Here is a 17,341-nt window from a genome sequence, read left to right on the forward strand (position 1 = left end):
TTTCATTTCAAATTATTTTATTTTGAAACATGCATAACAACTAAATTCAACGTAAGCACAGCACTAACAAAAAGTGAGTAAAAAAAAAAATGCAAAAGATAGGAGGAACCGTTTGTGAACACAAAGGTCAAAGTTTCAATCTGTAAAGCAGTTATAAATCTCATTTCGTAAATCGATTTTAGTTTCCATCGAACATTCCATTCAGGAGGGAGCTATGTATCACCCAGGGAGCCTTGTGGGCGGATAAAAATCACAGAAGGTGGCCAAGACTTACAATTGGAGAGTGGGCAAGAGCTATAATTTTCCTTTGCAAGTGTAGACATCAAAACTGGGAAAACACCCTCCCTTAAACTCTTTTCCAACAAACTTCGGTTTTGGCCTATATTACACAAGTGTTTGGCTTTAAGCAAAGGATTTGCCACCCAAGCCTACTCATTCAAGTATTTTCACTTAAACTAACTTAAGCTCAAATTTAAACTCCCGTCAGCATTCGATCTAACCAAACTTATGCTTTATGCAAAAGAGTTAGGATCTGTGAAGAACTCATCATACTAACATCTAATTTAGAGTCATCATAATCATCCCCCTTGCTTTAAACGCTATAGACAGTCGCCGGGTTTAGAAATCACGACCACAGGTAATTTATGCAATATGTAAAAAGTTCTCACATAATATTACTTTTTAGATCGGGGAACTTTTTTATACGGCGTCCATCGAATACAGGTCGGATCAACAGTGATTTGTGGCCGTTTGAAGTGTTCCGACCGAATTAACTCTTCTATAATTTTCCCTGTGACACAAATAACATGTTGCCCTTTCCAGTACTTCACCAGGTTCATAAGCTGCATAGTGTATATAATGTCGGCTTCCGTGATGCTTGTTATCTCGCTGGAAAGACAAATGAAATTTAAAATAGCAATATCAGCAAAAATGATACTTTTTTATTGCAAGATTCCGGGTGCAACAACAACGAAGTACTGCTAATTTGGGGAAATAATATTTATAACCAATAGAAAAGGTTAAAACTCCTTTTGAATGATAACAAAATATGACATAAGGAGGGAATCTTTCGATTGAGTGTGCAGTCCCCATTGAAAATAATCAACTATCCAAACATGCTTTCTGGCAGGACCAGTAGAGCGACGTTGCGAGGAGTTACTCTCGTCACTTTAAAGGTAGATTTCTTGATGAAATTTTCCACAGATGGAGGACGAAGCATACACATGAAAAATCATATTAGATAACTATCAGTTGTATAGATAGTTGGCCCACACAAGATAAAAGAATTATACAGAATCAGCAGCACTCCATAAAACAAAAGCAAGTTCATGACATAATACTGATAATCAGTAAAGGTGGTGGTGATCCACAACAAAGTCTCGATTCGCTGTGTCGTGGTACAAATCAAATTCGAGTTTACAGGTAAGGTCTTCAATTTTTATGAAGCTGACCGGACCGTACCAGTACACTACATGAACACCTATGTATTGTTTAGACGCTTAAAATAGATTTTTTTTTTTCCATTTTAAATCCTTGTTTCACGGACAAAGAAAAGTCGGTTAAAAATTAAATTTCTTTGACTGTGCAGGACATTTAGATTTCAATAATTGGTTAATGAAAAAAAAAATAAAAAAACTACATATGAAACTGTAGATATGGATTTCAAAAATTTGATTCCGACAAGTTAAAAACTCTTAATAAGATACATTAAAACTTATATATAGGAATAATAATAATAATGATAGTTTATTTTGAATCCACTAAAATACAAGACAAGTGGAGTAAATAAACGATAATGAAAGAAAAATAACACAACCATACCAGCAAAATCATAACTCAGCTGACGAAAGAACCTCTAAAAGATAACACAACTATAAAACGAAAACAAGTGAAAACTAACGGATAAATAAACAAACTAAGGGTTGGAAGGGCCCCAGAGAAAAAAACATAATTCTTTTCTAATTTTGAGCCTAACTTCCGCAAAGAAGTAATAATGTCAGAAGCCCCGAAATACCGAATTATTTTCCTGTTCCTATAAGACAGGGGTAAATAAAGCAGAAACTTACAATAGCAGAAATATAATATACGCAATTCAGCCAGATCCTTTTTTTTAGGATAGGTGAAATGCCAAACAGGAAAAGTGTTGAATCCTCACAAAAGCTACTATTTAGCAATGCAAGCGCTTTTCGAGAATAATGACCACGATTCGCCACTATTTTACCATAGCCCACTTTAAGTTTTTCTTTAACATCCCGTACAATATTGATCCTAAGAGTTAATAGATCCGAACAAATATGAATACCTAATCACCGCAAATCAGAAACACAACGGACGGAGGAACTAGAACACGGACGACATATGGGCATAGACTTTGCGTTAAAGACTAGGTACTCACACTTATCAATATTCAATGACTCGTCAACACTTCGGAAATATTTTGAAATAGATTATGCGGAATTCGAGAGGCTAGATCTAGAACGGCTTAAAAGAAGTACATCATCCGCATATGCAATATAAGAGACATTTACCAAAAAGAGAGGGCATGATTTTGGATAACTCACCGTGGATACTAATACTGAAAAGATACGTTAAAAAAAAAACCACCTTGACACACTCCCGAACGGATTGGAATATTCCCATGAAAATTAGAGTGAAACTTTAGCCGAACATGAGAATTACTATACCTGAAAACTGAAGAACGACAGAAACGTTGACTCCAGAACTGACAAGGGAAAACATAACATGATCATGAAAAACACTGTCAAAAGCTTTAGAAAGGTCGAGGCACAAAATTGGACCTCAGAGTCAGTGACTTGAACCTTTAAAAGGACAGAAGTTAAAACACGTTGAGAAAGCTGGCGACCAATACGCCGACTGAATCCAAACTGATTTTTACTGTTATCCATAATTTCTGTTACAAAAGGTAACAAAACATACTTAAAAACTGTGTTAAAATTACAGGCCACAGTTATGGGTCTTTAGGAATCACAACTTAAAGGATCCTTCATGCTTTAGCACCGAGGTTACTGCACCGCTCAGAAAGGAGTCAGGCACCAGAGAGGATGCCAAGGCATTTGGAGAACCAGTTGTAGGTGAAACACTAAATCTCGTGACTCCGTTCGATGGTGGGAGACAGCAATACCTTCATGATCAACAGATTTAGATTTAAGTTGTTTAATACATTTAAGCCATTGTTCACAAGAGATGAACTCCTATATGCTTTTGCTTCAGCTTCAAGGGAACTAAATCACTAAGGAGATTTGAGAAACGAGAATGCACAGCATGGTTAATGACAATGAATATACTAGAATAGTGCTTAATCCAAAAAGCCGAATGAATAACATCACTAGACGCAGAGAATTCCAGCTTAGAGGAATTGGTCACTTGTCTCCATTGGGAAGCGGTTTTGGGAAATTCGGAGCCATTATACTATATACTATGGAGATACCGCTTGAATTCTTCTTTTGTCTTCTTTTTAATATCAAAAACATGGCCTACATTTGGGCGACCGCAGGCGATCCACATATGAAGTCAGAACTTCGCTCTATTTTTAATAACTTTTGATTCGGGGAGATCTTTCCAAATAGAATTAAGAGTTATTAAACGAATTCGGACACAAGGGACGGCAGCGGCTTCTGCTTGTTATAATCAGGCAACGATTTGAAGGTAATATGTGTTTAAAAGGGAGAAAAAGTTTAGTGAATAAACACTAGTGGACAGCAAGCTGAAAGGGATTTTAATATTTGAGAGGAGAGCAGCAAGGGTAGAAATGTATAATGGAAGATCAATTTCCTCCATTCACTTTTATAACACCGCTTCTTATCAAGCTTACTGCCAGTTACGGCCAACCGGGATTGCAAAAAATAAATGGAGACAATTAAGGATATTGGGAGATGGTCGTAATCACGCTCATCCTCGTTAACATACACATCCGAGGAAGACACTGTAGCAGAGCATACACAATGGTCAATGTTGTGCAGAGTTCCACTGTTATAAATGTAGGTGTGTCTAGAATCTTTTGGGACAATACGGAAACCAGCAGGTAAAGACTCTAAATACGTTCAGCGCGGCTTAAATTATTGCATAAATCACAGTTGAAGTAACCCATTGAACCCAATCGTATCCACGACTTTCAATATTTTTGATCAGACTGCTGATGGAGGAGCACACAGTTGCAAATTTCGTCAGAGAAGACAGTGAATTCTGGTTATGAGGAAGGTTTACATTCCCTAATACAAGATTACTAATTCTAATAGCCAAAAATTATCAGCCGAGTGGTACAATACAGGTGTGAGGGACAAGGATCATTTAACTAGGCAAGCAAGTCCACCCGAGGGTCTCCCTCTGGTTTTCGGAGCGTTTGTCGTATAAACAATAATCACCACATCTACGAAGCGAATTGATACTGACTAGTGGTAGAAGATTCTCTTGGGGAAACAAGATATCAAAATCGTTTAACTTTCGGCTAATTGAATGATCTATGTCCTTTGTGCCATTGATGTTGAATGAACATATGGTTAAGTCAATATTGACAGTCATTTCTTTGCCTTTTGGCTCTTTTTGAGAACGTCCTGAATGACACGACACTTATAACTGAAAGCAAAATGAGCATCCCCGTAGTTAGCATACTTTGGGATGCCTTGGCATGGAGTGTCTCTTGTAGACACATGGGAACGAGCACATCTAGGACATTTTATAGATTGGTCGCATTTTGCTGCTAGGTGAACTAATTGGATAACTGGGTACTGTAAAGTTTAACTTTGTTCTCCCTTATATGATAAATATATTTATATACACATATGATAAATATATTATATATATATATATGTATATATATATATATATATATATATATATATATATATATATATATATATATATATATATATATATATATATATATATATATATATATATATATATATATATATATATATATATATAATAAAAATACGGGTTAATGTGAAATCTCAAATCCAGGATCGACTATAGAAATAGGCATGAGCCAAACGATAACGTTGGAGAAGCCTCCCAAATTGAAGCGAATTTTATTTACAGATAGAGTTCATTGATCCCTAAGAAATCACAATGCTACTAATCAGAAACGAACTCAGGGGGGCCTTCCCCTAAATAAAAAAAAAACTCCTTCGTATCAACCAATCATTTTACCTTATGTCTTTAAACGAACAATGATTTGTTTATATAAATTAGATAAATAAAAAGTTTGTCAACTGAAAGTAAAGAGCAACATTAAAACACGCAGAAATTATTACGAATATGAGGGGGTTGCCCTCTCCTCAATACCTCACTTTTAACGCTAAAGTTTGACTTTTTATTCCAATTATTTAAGAATGGCTCATGAAACACAAAGATCGATTAATTAGAATAATAAGCTTTTCTTGAAGTTCAAAAAACTTCAGCGTAAAGAGCGAGATATTGAGGGGGAAAACCCCTCATATTCGTAAAAATTTCTGTTTGTTTTAAGTTTTAAAGTTGCTCCTTACTTTCAGTTGAAAAAAACTTGTTTTTTTATTTAATCTTAGATCATTTTTTTAATGCCAGGAAATGCAGCTTCCCCTTCATAGAAAATCCCTTCCCCGACGAAAAATTCTTCCGTGGAAAAATCCTCCAAAGTAAACTTCCCTCGGCAAGAAAATACCCCTAAAAGCATCTGTATACTTCCCAATAGCCAATACCATATGTAAACAATCTGCGAAGTTCATAGCTTGAACTCCTTCCCCCTGAGGCTCTGCGGGGTCAAGCCATCCTCAAAGACATAATTATTAGATCTTTCTACTGTGCTGAACAAAATGGTTATCTCAAAATTTTGATCTGAAGACTTCGGGAACAAATGGGTGCAGGAGAGGAGGGGCAATATTTTAGTCACTTCAAAAGGCACTAGAACTTTCGATTTTCGATGAAATGAGCCGTCTCCCAAACTTATAGGATAACTGGTTTGATATGATCACTCCTGGGAAAAACAAAAAAACAAATAAATAAAAAAAACACATACACACATCCGTGATCTTGCTTCTGGCAAAAAAAATGTGCAATTCCTCATTTTTGTATATAGGAGCTTGAAACCTCTACAGCAAGATTCTTTCATATCCTGAATCTGATGGTTTGATTTTTATTGAGATTATTTGATGTTTTGGGGGTATTGCATCCTTTTTCAAAATTTTAGCAAATTTTCTCAGGCTCGTAACTTTTGATGGGTAACTTAAATTTTGGTGAATTTTGTATATTCTGAATAAGCATCAAAATTTGATTGTTTTGATGTATTCATTGTTACCAATGCTCTGTTTCTTAGAGTTTCGATTACTATTGAGACATATTGCTCAATAGCAAGAAAGCGAGCGATTATTACCGGAATATTAGCTATTCCATGATATAATCTTTACCTTGGGACTCCTTATCTTTATATAGAACTTTTTACATATGTGCAGATTTTATTTTGGGTTTGGTTCTGTTTTTGTCGTTTGTAAAACTCCGTAGCATTTATCATAAGCAGCCCAGATTTAGAATACGATCTTCCAGTCACTGAACATGCCAGTTATACTAATTGGATGGGGAGAATTGGAAAATACACTCAAGCCTAAAAACACCTTCCCTATTGTATATTTGTTTTAAAAAAGATGCAAAAGAAATTTACTCAAAAAGGCTTTTTCTTGTGCGAATTAGGATATAGGGTATATGCATGACCGCGGGGGAAAATTCACTTTACCAAGCGAAGCTTGGTGCCCTGGAATTAAAACTCTGAAACGAGAAGAAATAAACTCAAAAATGATACAAACTTAAAACGGTGCAAGAATAATGATTAGTAAGTTAGTGTTTTTTTTTTCTTATCAACAAACGAGGCAAAGAAGAGATTAAGCGAATATTACCGAAATTATCATTTCTGTATACAAGATTAGCTATTCCATAATGTGGTTTGGGATTCTTTATTTGTATACAGGTATTTCTACAGGCGTGGAAATTTTTATTTTGGGTTAGGTTCTATTTTGTCATTGGTAAGTCCTATGGCATTTATTATAATCAACCAAGGATTAATGATCCTCCAGCCTCTGTACTTGTCATAGATGTCCATTGGGGAGGTAGAATTGACCCCTAGTTTTTAAAAAATACCTTCAACTTTATCTCTGTGTATTGGCAATCTAAATTTAGAAAAATTATACAACACTTTTTTTTCTAGCGTGAATCAGGGTATAGGGGGTACACGTTTCAACGGGGGAAACGCCGTATACTGTTTTATGTCTAAAATTCACTTCACCGAGCGAAGCTTGCTCCACTAGTAATCAATACTTCCAAAGCAAGTTGAATAACTCCAAAGCAAAGACTAGCGTAGCCAATGGGACTAAAACCTTGCTTCATTTAACAGGTGTACCATACGTCAGTATAATTTTACACTGATTCTACAATTATAACAGGTAAGTGATGGAATGACTACGTATTTTTTCCTAATTATACTTGGTCTGTAGGCCAAGTATCTATTGGTTTAGTAATTCTCAATAACTTTTCCGCAACAATTTGAAAAATATTATTCATTTTATATGTTCTTTCGCAATGGTGTTATCACGGTTCATTCCCAAAAAGATTTTGAACTTAACTTATTCAAAAATAAAAGAAAACATGACCCCTGAGATATGAGACACTGGTTTGTTTTCGTCCCATTTCCCACTAATCAAATCCTTTATTTTTTAACTTTATATATTTTGCTTCGAAGTTTACCACGTATATATTAATTTTTTTATTTTTTATTAAGCTTCAAAGTAATATTTTGTGCTAAGATAATCCGTTAGCAGCCTTTAGTCATCTTAAGTTCGACAAACTTAGAAAAGAGCAAGTACCTTATTTCTTCCTAGCGGCAAGGACTTGTTTCTTGTTCACACGCATGTCATGTTTTCCAATTACCATGCCCTCATTTTCTCCAAAACAATTTTGAATAATAACAGCTATTAAAATAAAGCTCCAGTCTGCCGGACGCCAAAACGAAATTTAGAAAAAAAAGTAATTAAGGATTCTTTGTAACGGATTTGACATGCTAGAGACAAGTTTTTCAAGCTATTGGCAATATTGCTTTCGTAAACAATGCCAAATCGGAATTAAATAGCTGCAGTTACGTATCAAAATTGAAGCTCCATTATTATGGATGAATGAAACCAACCATCAAGAAAAATTAGATTGTGCACATTCAACATGCTTGACTAGAAAAAAAACTGGAAAGATTTGAAAGATTTTAGTTAAAATAAACTGTTAGGTCAAACTTATCTTCACCAGGTCGCTATTGGATTATGTATGTATGGTCTGGTATCCCATCTTTACACAGAACTTTGGAACGAAATGGAGTCTTTACAGAAACGTCCGCTCAGGATCATCTACAAAAAGGGAAAAAAACCCATACTCCTTTTTTCTTAAAGCATCTTGCCTCACTATCTTAGAAGAAAGGACGATGGCAAATACTTGCGCTTTGCCAAGCCCACCATTTCCAAGTCCCGCATTGAGGATATACTCCCAAAGTTTCGCGCTTGAAATAGCTCAGCCTAAGTCTCCTACGCTTCAAATATCTCAGACCTGGTCTCCTACGCTTACCCTCCTAAGTCGCCCCAGATTTCTCACCGATCAGTACGCTAACAAGTTTCAAGAGTTTCATCCCCTTTGTCAAGGAGCACCTTGACATGTCTTAATATCCTTCCCAAAATAAATAGGATCCCTTGATCTCTTTTATTTTCGCTCCTTGTGACGCCTTATCAGTTGATCAGACCTTAACAGTACTGTTGCTTGTTCTTAACTGCCTGTTATTAATTCTTTTGCTATATTAATTTGTTTTCAATTTGTTTAATAATTAATAAATTTTAATTCCATCTTTCTATTTTGAGATTTAGTTACTACTCGACGTTGCTACATTTTGTTCGTTTCTTTTTAATTGTTCTTTCAGTGTCTTTTTAGAATTAAAAATGAGAATTGGCCTCATCACGGCTTATGATGGATCCATTGTGCTTAATAAACCTTATGTCGTTTCAGCAAATATAGTTAAAAGGCTAGTAAATACTAAGTAATAATTGCCCATCACTTAGTATATTTAACCAAAGACCTTTCAGTAAAACCTTTCTTTTCAAGGAATTTCAAAGAATATAAATCAAGCTTCAGTCCCTTTCCCCGAAACATCCAGGCACTATGATTATCCCAAACATTCTTGAATTTTTCGTATATTTCACACGTTTAATGGGTATTGAGGAATTAACCAATAGCTTTGTGTTGCACATATATTATACACTGTCTGATAGATTGCTACTACTACTACTACTACCAATTCACTGCAGCACCAAGCCACCTGAGGCAAACACAGCTAGGCACGCTCCTCCTCTTTCCCAGTCTATTCAAAACCTCCCTCTTACACCCTCCCAAGAAGTTCCTATTTCTCTTGAATATTTCCTTACGACATCCTCCTACCCCATTTGGGGACGATCTACTTGTCATTTGGCACTGGACGGTTGGCCGACAAGGACAGTCTTTGACAAACTGTCATGATTCATCCGCTGAACTTGTCCTAGCCATCTCATCCTTTCTGATAGAATAGAATGCAATATTTGTGCAGAAAATTATTCTCATAGTGTCAAAAGCACTATGTTTCAAACAAGATGAGACAAGAAGAAGCCATTATAAACCAGTAAAAAGGTAGACGGAAACAAGTCAAAATTGCAGTCGAGCCATAATATCATCCACCATCACCATCCACCGGATCTCTATTAAAACCCTAGATATTTAATTATTAGTCATCCACCAATATTATATCATTAGTCATCCATCAATAATAATTAGTCATCCACCAGATTTCTATTCAAACCCCAGATACCTAATGAGATCAGTAACTTTACCATAGTCCTGTAACATAAGCAATGCCAAATTGAAAGCCACGTTCTTTAGCTACACCGTCAATTCTTTCCGGGTTTAAATGTTAAAGTCCTCGAATAAATGGCTATTTAAAAAAAAAGATTTTATTCTGTTAAATGATAAATTTCAGATGCCCTTTGGCTTTGGACACGATGAAATGATGGAATCTCAACACTTATATCTCGGTTGTGAGGTGGTTCAAATTGTTGGTATGTCCAGCCAAAGTCAAATGCTATTACCCCCTACCTTATTTTAGTGACCGGGATCAAACTAGTAATTAAAATACTTTACCAGTTCTTAGTCTCAAAGACGCGGATTTCGATTTCAGGCTTGCCTTTAATCATTAGTTACGTCATTTTTTTTTTGCAAAATGTACAAAAGATAAACCTTGGCGCCACAATTAAAAAATTGTGCCTCAGCTCTCATTTCACTACACGGAAACATGCTGGTAACGGCCAAAAATCTAGGCCTATAAATCTCAAAATAGGGTATAAATTACATTTACACAATATAGAACACAATTTACCGAACAGTTCTCTTTTTGGACTAAACCTTAAATCAGCAGATCAAAAAGCACAGCCCGTTTTGAATTGTTCGTAAATGCATTTATGATCATAGGTAAGATATGTACATCGAGGCAACAGGGGGGGGGGACACAACCAAGCGGTGATGATTTAAAAACTATAAATGACAACGATGATTGTATATTATGCACAGTATAATGACCCTCTCCCAGGCCGATGAGTTAAAAAGTTAACGGTAAAATGTTTTTCTGATATTTAAGACAAAAGGACGATTTAGGAGAACTTCCTTTCAATATTGAATACTAGCGACAATGGTCAGAGAATTTTTCAGAACATTTCCAGACTAAACCCGTTTTCTCTATCGTAAATTTGACATTTTACAGGGGGTTTTCATTCGAAATTATTCCTTATTTCCTCCAAAAGAGGAATTTGTACCCCTAATTAGAGAAACAAAAAATCATAGAGGAATATTACTGATGAATCATTTACAAGGCTGCGACATATTGAAATATATAGTGTGCTAAAGTGTAATCTATACAAAGAACTAACATGAAAATGTGGTCAAATACTGAACGAAGAATTTAGTCATTTAACTGAAATTGCCAAAACAACAAAATTAAACCGAAAATCCATATATTAAAAATACTATCACCAATGTTCTTCAGGATTTTTTTTTTCATTTTTAACATTTATACAATTGTCTCAGCTTGGAAAAAATCATTAAAGAAAAAACCGGAACAGTGTTTGATCTTTCGTTTCTTTTCACAAGACACAAAACAACAAACTCGCGTTGTCCATTACAAAACTCAATTGGAACATAGCCTTTTAGCTAAATACTGCCTAAGAAGGAAACCATTTAAGAAAAGTGGAAATTCATAAGCTTATTCTTGAAGTATTTCTTGTGAAACAACACTTTCTCTGAACTACATCACTAAATCCTTCTCTGAAATTTACTGTGCAAGAAAAAAAAACGGGTTCTAACGAAAAAGCTGTGACAATCAATGGATTTTAACAAAACTAGATCATTATCAAACAGAGACAAAACTTGAAAATGTAAGTAATTTTCTTGCGCAAGCGGCAGAATCAAGATCCCCATAAACGATCTGGATAAAACAAAGAATACCATTCTCGAGACCTTAATTAATTTTTTCAGACCGATCTCTAAACATCACGTCCCCATGAGCTAGTTTAATGGGAACAGAAATAATTACATGTGATGAAATACATATTCTACTGCTACTACTACTACTAAAAACTTGCGGCAGCATCAAGCCACCCGAGGTCAAAACAGCTACGCACGCTCCTCCTCCATACCAATCCATTCATAACCTCCCTCTTTACACTCTCCCAGAAAGTTTCCATTTCCATTAAATCATTTCTTACAACACCCTTTTACCCCAACCAAGGACGACCTGCTTTTCATTCAGCCTTAGACGGTTGGCCAAAAAGGTCATTCTTTGGCAACCTGTCAACCTTCTTACGCAGTAAGTATCCTAGCCATCTCAACCTTTCTCTTAAGTGCTCTAAAATATGTAAATTAATACCTGAATTCAGTTCTCGTGCAACTCAGCCCACCTTTTTAATCAACCCTTGTTCAACTCAACCCCTGTGGAACTCAAGCTCCATTAACCTCAACCCCAATGAAACTCACCCCCCCCCCATTCAATCTAACCATTCAACCTCCACAAAAGGCTAGAAGGGGGGAATGGTCGCTTTTTCCGTATTCCCCCCCTGATGGTTCCCAAATATCAAAGGCGGATCTAGAGCAAATTCTTGGAGGAGGGGATAATTCAGCAAATTGACAAGTGTATTTTAAAAAGGGGTAAAAAAGAGAAAAAAAACAAATGAGGACAGCAGAAAAACCTTGGGGAAGTCCCCCTGGCATTCTCTCCCTTTCTATATATATTATCTCCCTTATATATATATATATATATATATATATATATATATATATCATGAAAAGAGAAATCACCAATGCAACAGCACAAACACAAAAAAAAAGAAAAAAAAAAGAAAAAAAAAAGAGAGACAGAAGGAGAAAAGGAAGACTGTTTTCCTAAATTAGTGATTAATATAGACCAGCACTTGAATGAGGCCTTAACCCTACTCATCCATACAATCACATAGGTCAAACAGCATAGCCACACACAATCAACCATAAAGAATAATCCATGGACAGGCAGTCATGTCGTCAATAAGTATAAGTCGTCATTTACCAAACAATAGAAAAAATAATATAGACAAATAATTCAGAGGCAACACCCAACATAAGGGCTCATCAGGAGAATACACTGGCCTATATAGGGTTTATATATATATAAACAGGGCAAATATTATAGTCACTTTTCTGACAATGCACCCCTCCCTCCTGGTGGTGCCCGTTATAGCCCAAGGATATATACAAAATATATATAAGAGAAAACAATGAAGTTCTCATTTTATAATTGCAGTATGATTCTATTAGTCATATCATCATGTTCCCTTCCACTGCTACCCGCATTTCGAAACCATTTCAAATAAAGTTTTTATCCAACAAATGCATTGACATCTGTTGGCAGAAAGCTTTTCATCGGGTCAAGAATGCCAGAAACTGGTTAACAAGGAAGACGTAATGCATAACGAGATGCAGAACAGCCGAGAAATGTATTATTAGGGCTATATCTGCATCCGTCAGGCTGATGCCTGACTGATGAGAAAATCGACCACAACATTTTGAAAGAGCATTCATATAAGGAATCTAATGGTTATAGTTTTATTAGTATTTTTCCTTTAAATGTGATTCACATCAAATTTTCCCAGTGAGTTTGATTTGAATGATATTGAATTGCATGGAGTTGAAATGAATGGCGATTGAGTTGAATAGGGTTGAGTTGAGTGGAGGTCGAGTCAAACGCGGGTTGAGTCAAACAGGGTTAAGTTAAACGAGGGCTGAGCTAAACGGGGGTTGAGTTGAATGAGGGTTGACTTAAAAAGGTTAAGTTAAATGGGTTTGAGTTGCACAGATACCCCTGAATACAGGGGACGAAAAAGAACACACGACAAAACATATCTTACAACGATCTAAAATATGTCCACCGATCCCTGAATATAAGGGAGAAGAATATTCTCCGAGATTCCCAAGAGCATTCGTTTTCAAAGAATGAACATCCCTTCTCCTGTCTTCATGAAGAACGAACTAATCATTTCGATTTAATTTAATACCCTTTCATCTCTAACATTTATGATGTAAGAACTCTTCTAAAGTTCCCTTTGTCCAAGGAAAATCAAGCTTTCAAATATGTAGATTTTAAGACAATCCAGCACAGATCAGGACCGAGAAAGTTTTTTGAGATTTTTCTCCCAACCCTCCCCAACTGGTAAGGTGAAAGTATTCTTCGAATTCCAGTCTAATCCATACCGTACCTCAAAAATTTCCTTAAGATTCTGTTTCTCTCACACCAAAGGCCTGGAAAGGTGGTTCCTTAGACTTAAGCCGGATTCCAGATCAATCTTTTCTTATTTGGTTTAGGTTAAAACTTGTCTTTACGGAATCCTTCAAGTCAAGCAAGTGAGAAAGCGGTAGAAGTAGGATTATGAAACAGACTTCCCAGGCACTACTATAAGCTGTAGATCTACGCCTAAAAGTTTTATTTGTCAATGACAACAATTTGTCAAGTTCACGAAAAGTCACTTTTCAGAAGTAGGTTAAACCTGAGCAGGTTAGCCAATTCTACTCTTTAACAGGACACAGTAGGAAGATAGCAAATTCTTCTAAAAGATGTTCCTTACAAGCAAACTGATTACTATACAGTGTGTTGAACAAGATTCCAGAGAGAATAGCAGCAGATGTTCAAGAAGTTTTGACATATTGACATCCAAAGCAGTGAAACAAAACTTATTTATGTCACTTGAATCACGCATGCAGTTTTTCTGTACAGTGGGCAGGGTAACCACTGTTGAAGAATCATATAGCATCATTTGATTCAAAAACAAAGAAAAATAATTGAAAGAAACAGAGAAATTACCTCTGTACAATTTCATATGTGGATCTTCAACTGTCAGAATAGCCATAGGCATCAAGATCATCTAGCTAAGATTGATTTTAGTTTACAAATCGGTAGTAAAATAACTGAGGTGGATAATTAGGTGGATTAAGTCACTCAGGTCAAAGGATAAAAAAAAAATGAATCTTTGGCACAATTTGAGATACGACTAAAATGATCGTACAAGGATAGACATTTATCAAGCTAGAGAGATTACCCTCCACTACCGATGTAAAGGGACTAGAATTACAGGTTGAAGCAGATATCTCCAGCTAAAGGAAAACCTTCAACTAGTAGACTCAAGCATTTCATAGATTTCTGACACTGCACCCACCAAAAAGCAGAATGAAATCAGGATTCTCAAAGTCAACGAGGACGGCCTAAAAAACCACCATGTGTAATCCTCACAGATAATCGAAGAAAGCAATAAATAAGTTTCATATAATGGTTTTACCCATAGAGACCATCCAAGCACAATGAACTTATTACGAGAGCAACAACACTGAGCGGAAAGATTAGCTGTTACTACACCAAAAGTTATAATAACAGAAATAAGATAATATGTCTAAAGAACATTCTGTCGGACCCATATGTCTATACACTATCACAAAGATTGACTATATCTTCGTCAAACACAAATTCTCAAGAAAATCTATCCAAGCAGATGCTAGGCAACCCCATCTGACTCGAATAGCAAGTGGAGTAACTACGAGATTCAAATCCGTGTTGGACCCTTGCATGCAGGGACATCTTTTCCTAACCTTTATTACCCAACATCTTTATTAACCATACAAAGAATCAACAAAAGCAAGATAGCCGCTTTATTGGTATTAAATCATTTTAGCCTCAGTTCCATAGGATGAACTGCACGTGTATACCTAACCTTTTCCTGAAACTGACACTGGTTTGATGGTATTCTACTAACCTTGATGTTGTTATCAAACAGTTCTTGGTAACGAACTGTAGTAAGGAGAAACCCGGCTCAATAGTAAACGAATCTCTAAAAAACGGAATTTTGATGCTAAAAGATACATCAAAAGAATCGGATTTTCATGCTGATTTTAAATATACGAGTTTCATAAAATTTAGTCTTTGTCATCAAAAGTTACAAGCCAGAGAAAATTTGCCTTATTTTGGCAAATAGGGGGAAACACCCCCTAAAAGTCATAGAATCTTAACGAAAATCACACCATCGCATAACCCTATAGCAAAAATTTCAAGCTCCTATCTACAAAAATGTAGAATTTTTTATTTTTTGCCTGAAGACAGATCACGGGTGGGTGTTTATTTTTTATTTTCCACAGGGGTCATCGTAACGACCAAGTGGTCCTAGAATGTCGCAAGAGGGTTCATTCTAACGGAAATGAAAAGTTCTAGTGCCCTTTTTAAGTGACAAAAAAATATGAGGGCACCTAGGCCTCCTCCCACGCTCATTTTTTTCCCAAAGTCAACGGAACAAAATGTTGAGATAGCCATTTTGCTCCGCGTAGTCAAAAACCATAATAACTATGTCTTTGGGGATGACTTACTTCCCCACAGTCCCTGGGGGAGGGGCTGCAAGTTACAAGCTTTGTCCAGTGTTTACATACAGTAATGGTTATTGGGGAGCGTACAGAGGGTCTCAGGGTTTTTTTTTTGGTTTGGGGGGTGGGGTTGAGGTCAGGGGGCTATGTGGGAGGATCTTTCCTTGGAGGATTATGTCATGGGGGAAGAGAAATTCAATGAAAAGGGCGCAGGATTTTCTAGCATTATTATAAGAAAAACAATGAAAAAATAAACATGGAAAAGTTTTTTCAATTTAAAGTAAGGAGTAGCATTAAAACTTAAAACGAACAGCAATTATTATACATATGAGGGGGTTCTAAAAATACTTTAGCATAAAGAGCGAGGTATTTAGGAGGAGATAAATACCTCACTCTTTATGCTAAAGTGTTTTTAGTAATTTCAACTATTTATTCTACGAGGGGACAAACCCCTCCAAACACATAATAAAAATATAAGAATATAAAAGTTTGTTACGTAAGTTAATTCTCAAGTTACGTATATTTTTTACTAATAAAAACGTTCGTTAAAGATTAAAAGTTCTAGTTGCCTTTTTAAGTAACCAAAAAATTGGAGGGCAACCAGGCCTCCTTCCCCACCCCTTATTTCTCAAAATCGTCTGATCAAAACTAAGATAAAGCCATTTAGCCAAAAAAGAATTAATATGCAAATTTCATTTTAATAATTTATGTGCGGAGAGCCAAAATCAAACATGCATTAATTCAAAAACGTTCAGAAATTAAATAAAAAAACTAGTTTTTTGAACTGAAAGTAAAAAACTTCTGTTCGTTTTAAGTTTTAATGTCGCTCCTTACTTTCAATTAAAAAAAACTATTTTTTTTTATTTAATTGTTGAAACGGCTCATTCCTAAAGCTCCTTTCAACTACATGCAATAAGTCTCGAATTAATACACGTGCAGTGTATTAACTTTTATTCAACTATACTAAAAATCAATACACAGTGCACTAACTATGGTTAACTGGCGGGTGGCTTAATTGAAATATTTGTAACATATCATTATCCTCGCTTAGAATAATATGATTTACTACTTATGTCTGCCCTAGCTAAATATGGTTTTGAATACAAGTCAAAAATCTCAGTCTAGTAAATATGTCATGTATATGCCCCAGATAGCCAGTCATATCTCAAACAACGTACTCATTTTTAGATGCATTTAGTATCGGAAGAAACCCAGTAAATTTGCATACATACAAAGGCTAGTCAAATCATCTGAAAAGCAACCGTGTTGGATTGTTTATTAGGGTGCATCTTGAAAATCAAATTCGTTATAGACAATGGTCAATATTTAAAATATATATATATATATATATATATATATATATATATATATATATATATAT

At 35.6% G+C, this 17,341-nt stretch overlaps 1 protein-coding gene across 1 annotated transcript in view; it reads right to left on the reverse strand.

Moving 5' to 3' along the window:
* The window catches only part of LOC136031903 (histone acetyltransferase KAT8-like), a 43,130-nt gene continuing 25,789 nt past the window's right edge, over nucleotides 1-17,341 (reverse strand). Inside the window, exon 7 of the mRNA XM_065711893.1 lies at nucleotides 1-888. Within this exon, the coding sequence (XP_065567965.1) occupies nucleotides 675-888 (214 nt within the window). The 3' untranslated portion in view covers nucleotides 1-674. The remainder of the gene's footprint in view (nucleotides 889-17,341) is intronic.

The sequence above is a fragment of the Artemia franciscana genome, chromosome 10, assembly GCF_032884065.1.
Source record: "Artemia franciscana chromosome 10, ASM3288406v1, whole genome shotgun sequence".
Lineage (NCBI taxonomy): Eukaryota > Metazoa > Arthropoda > Branchiopoda > Anostraca > Artemiidae > Artemia > Artemia franciscana.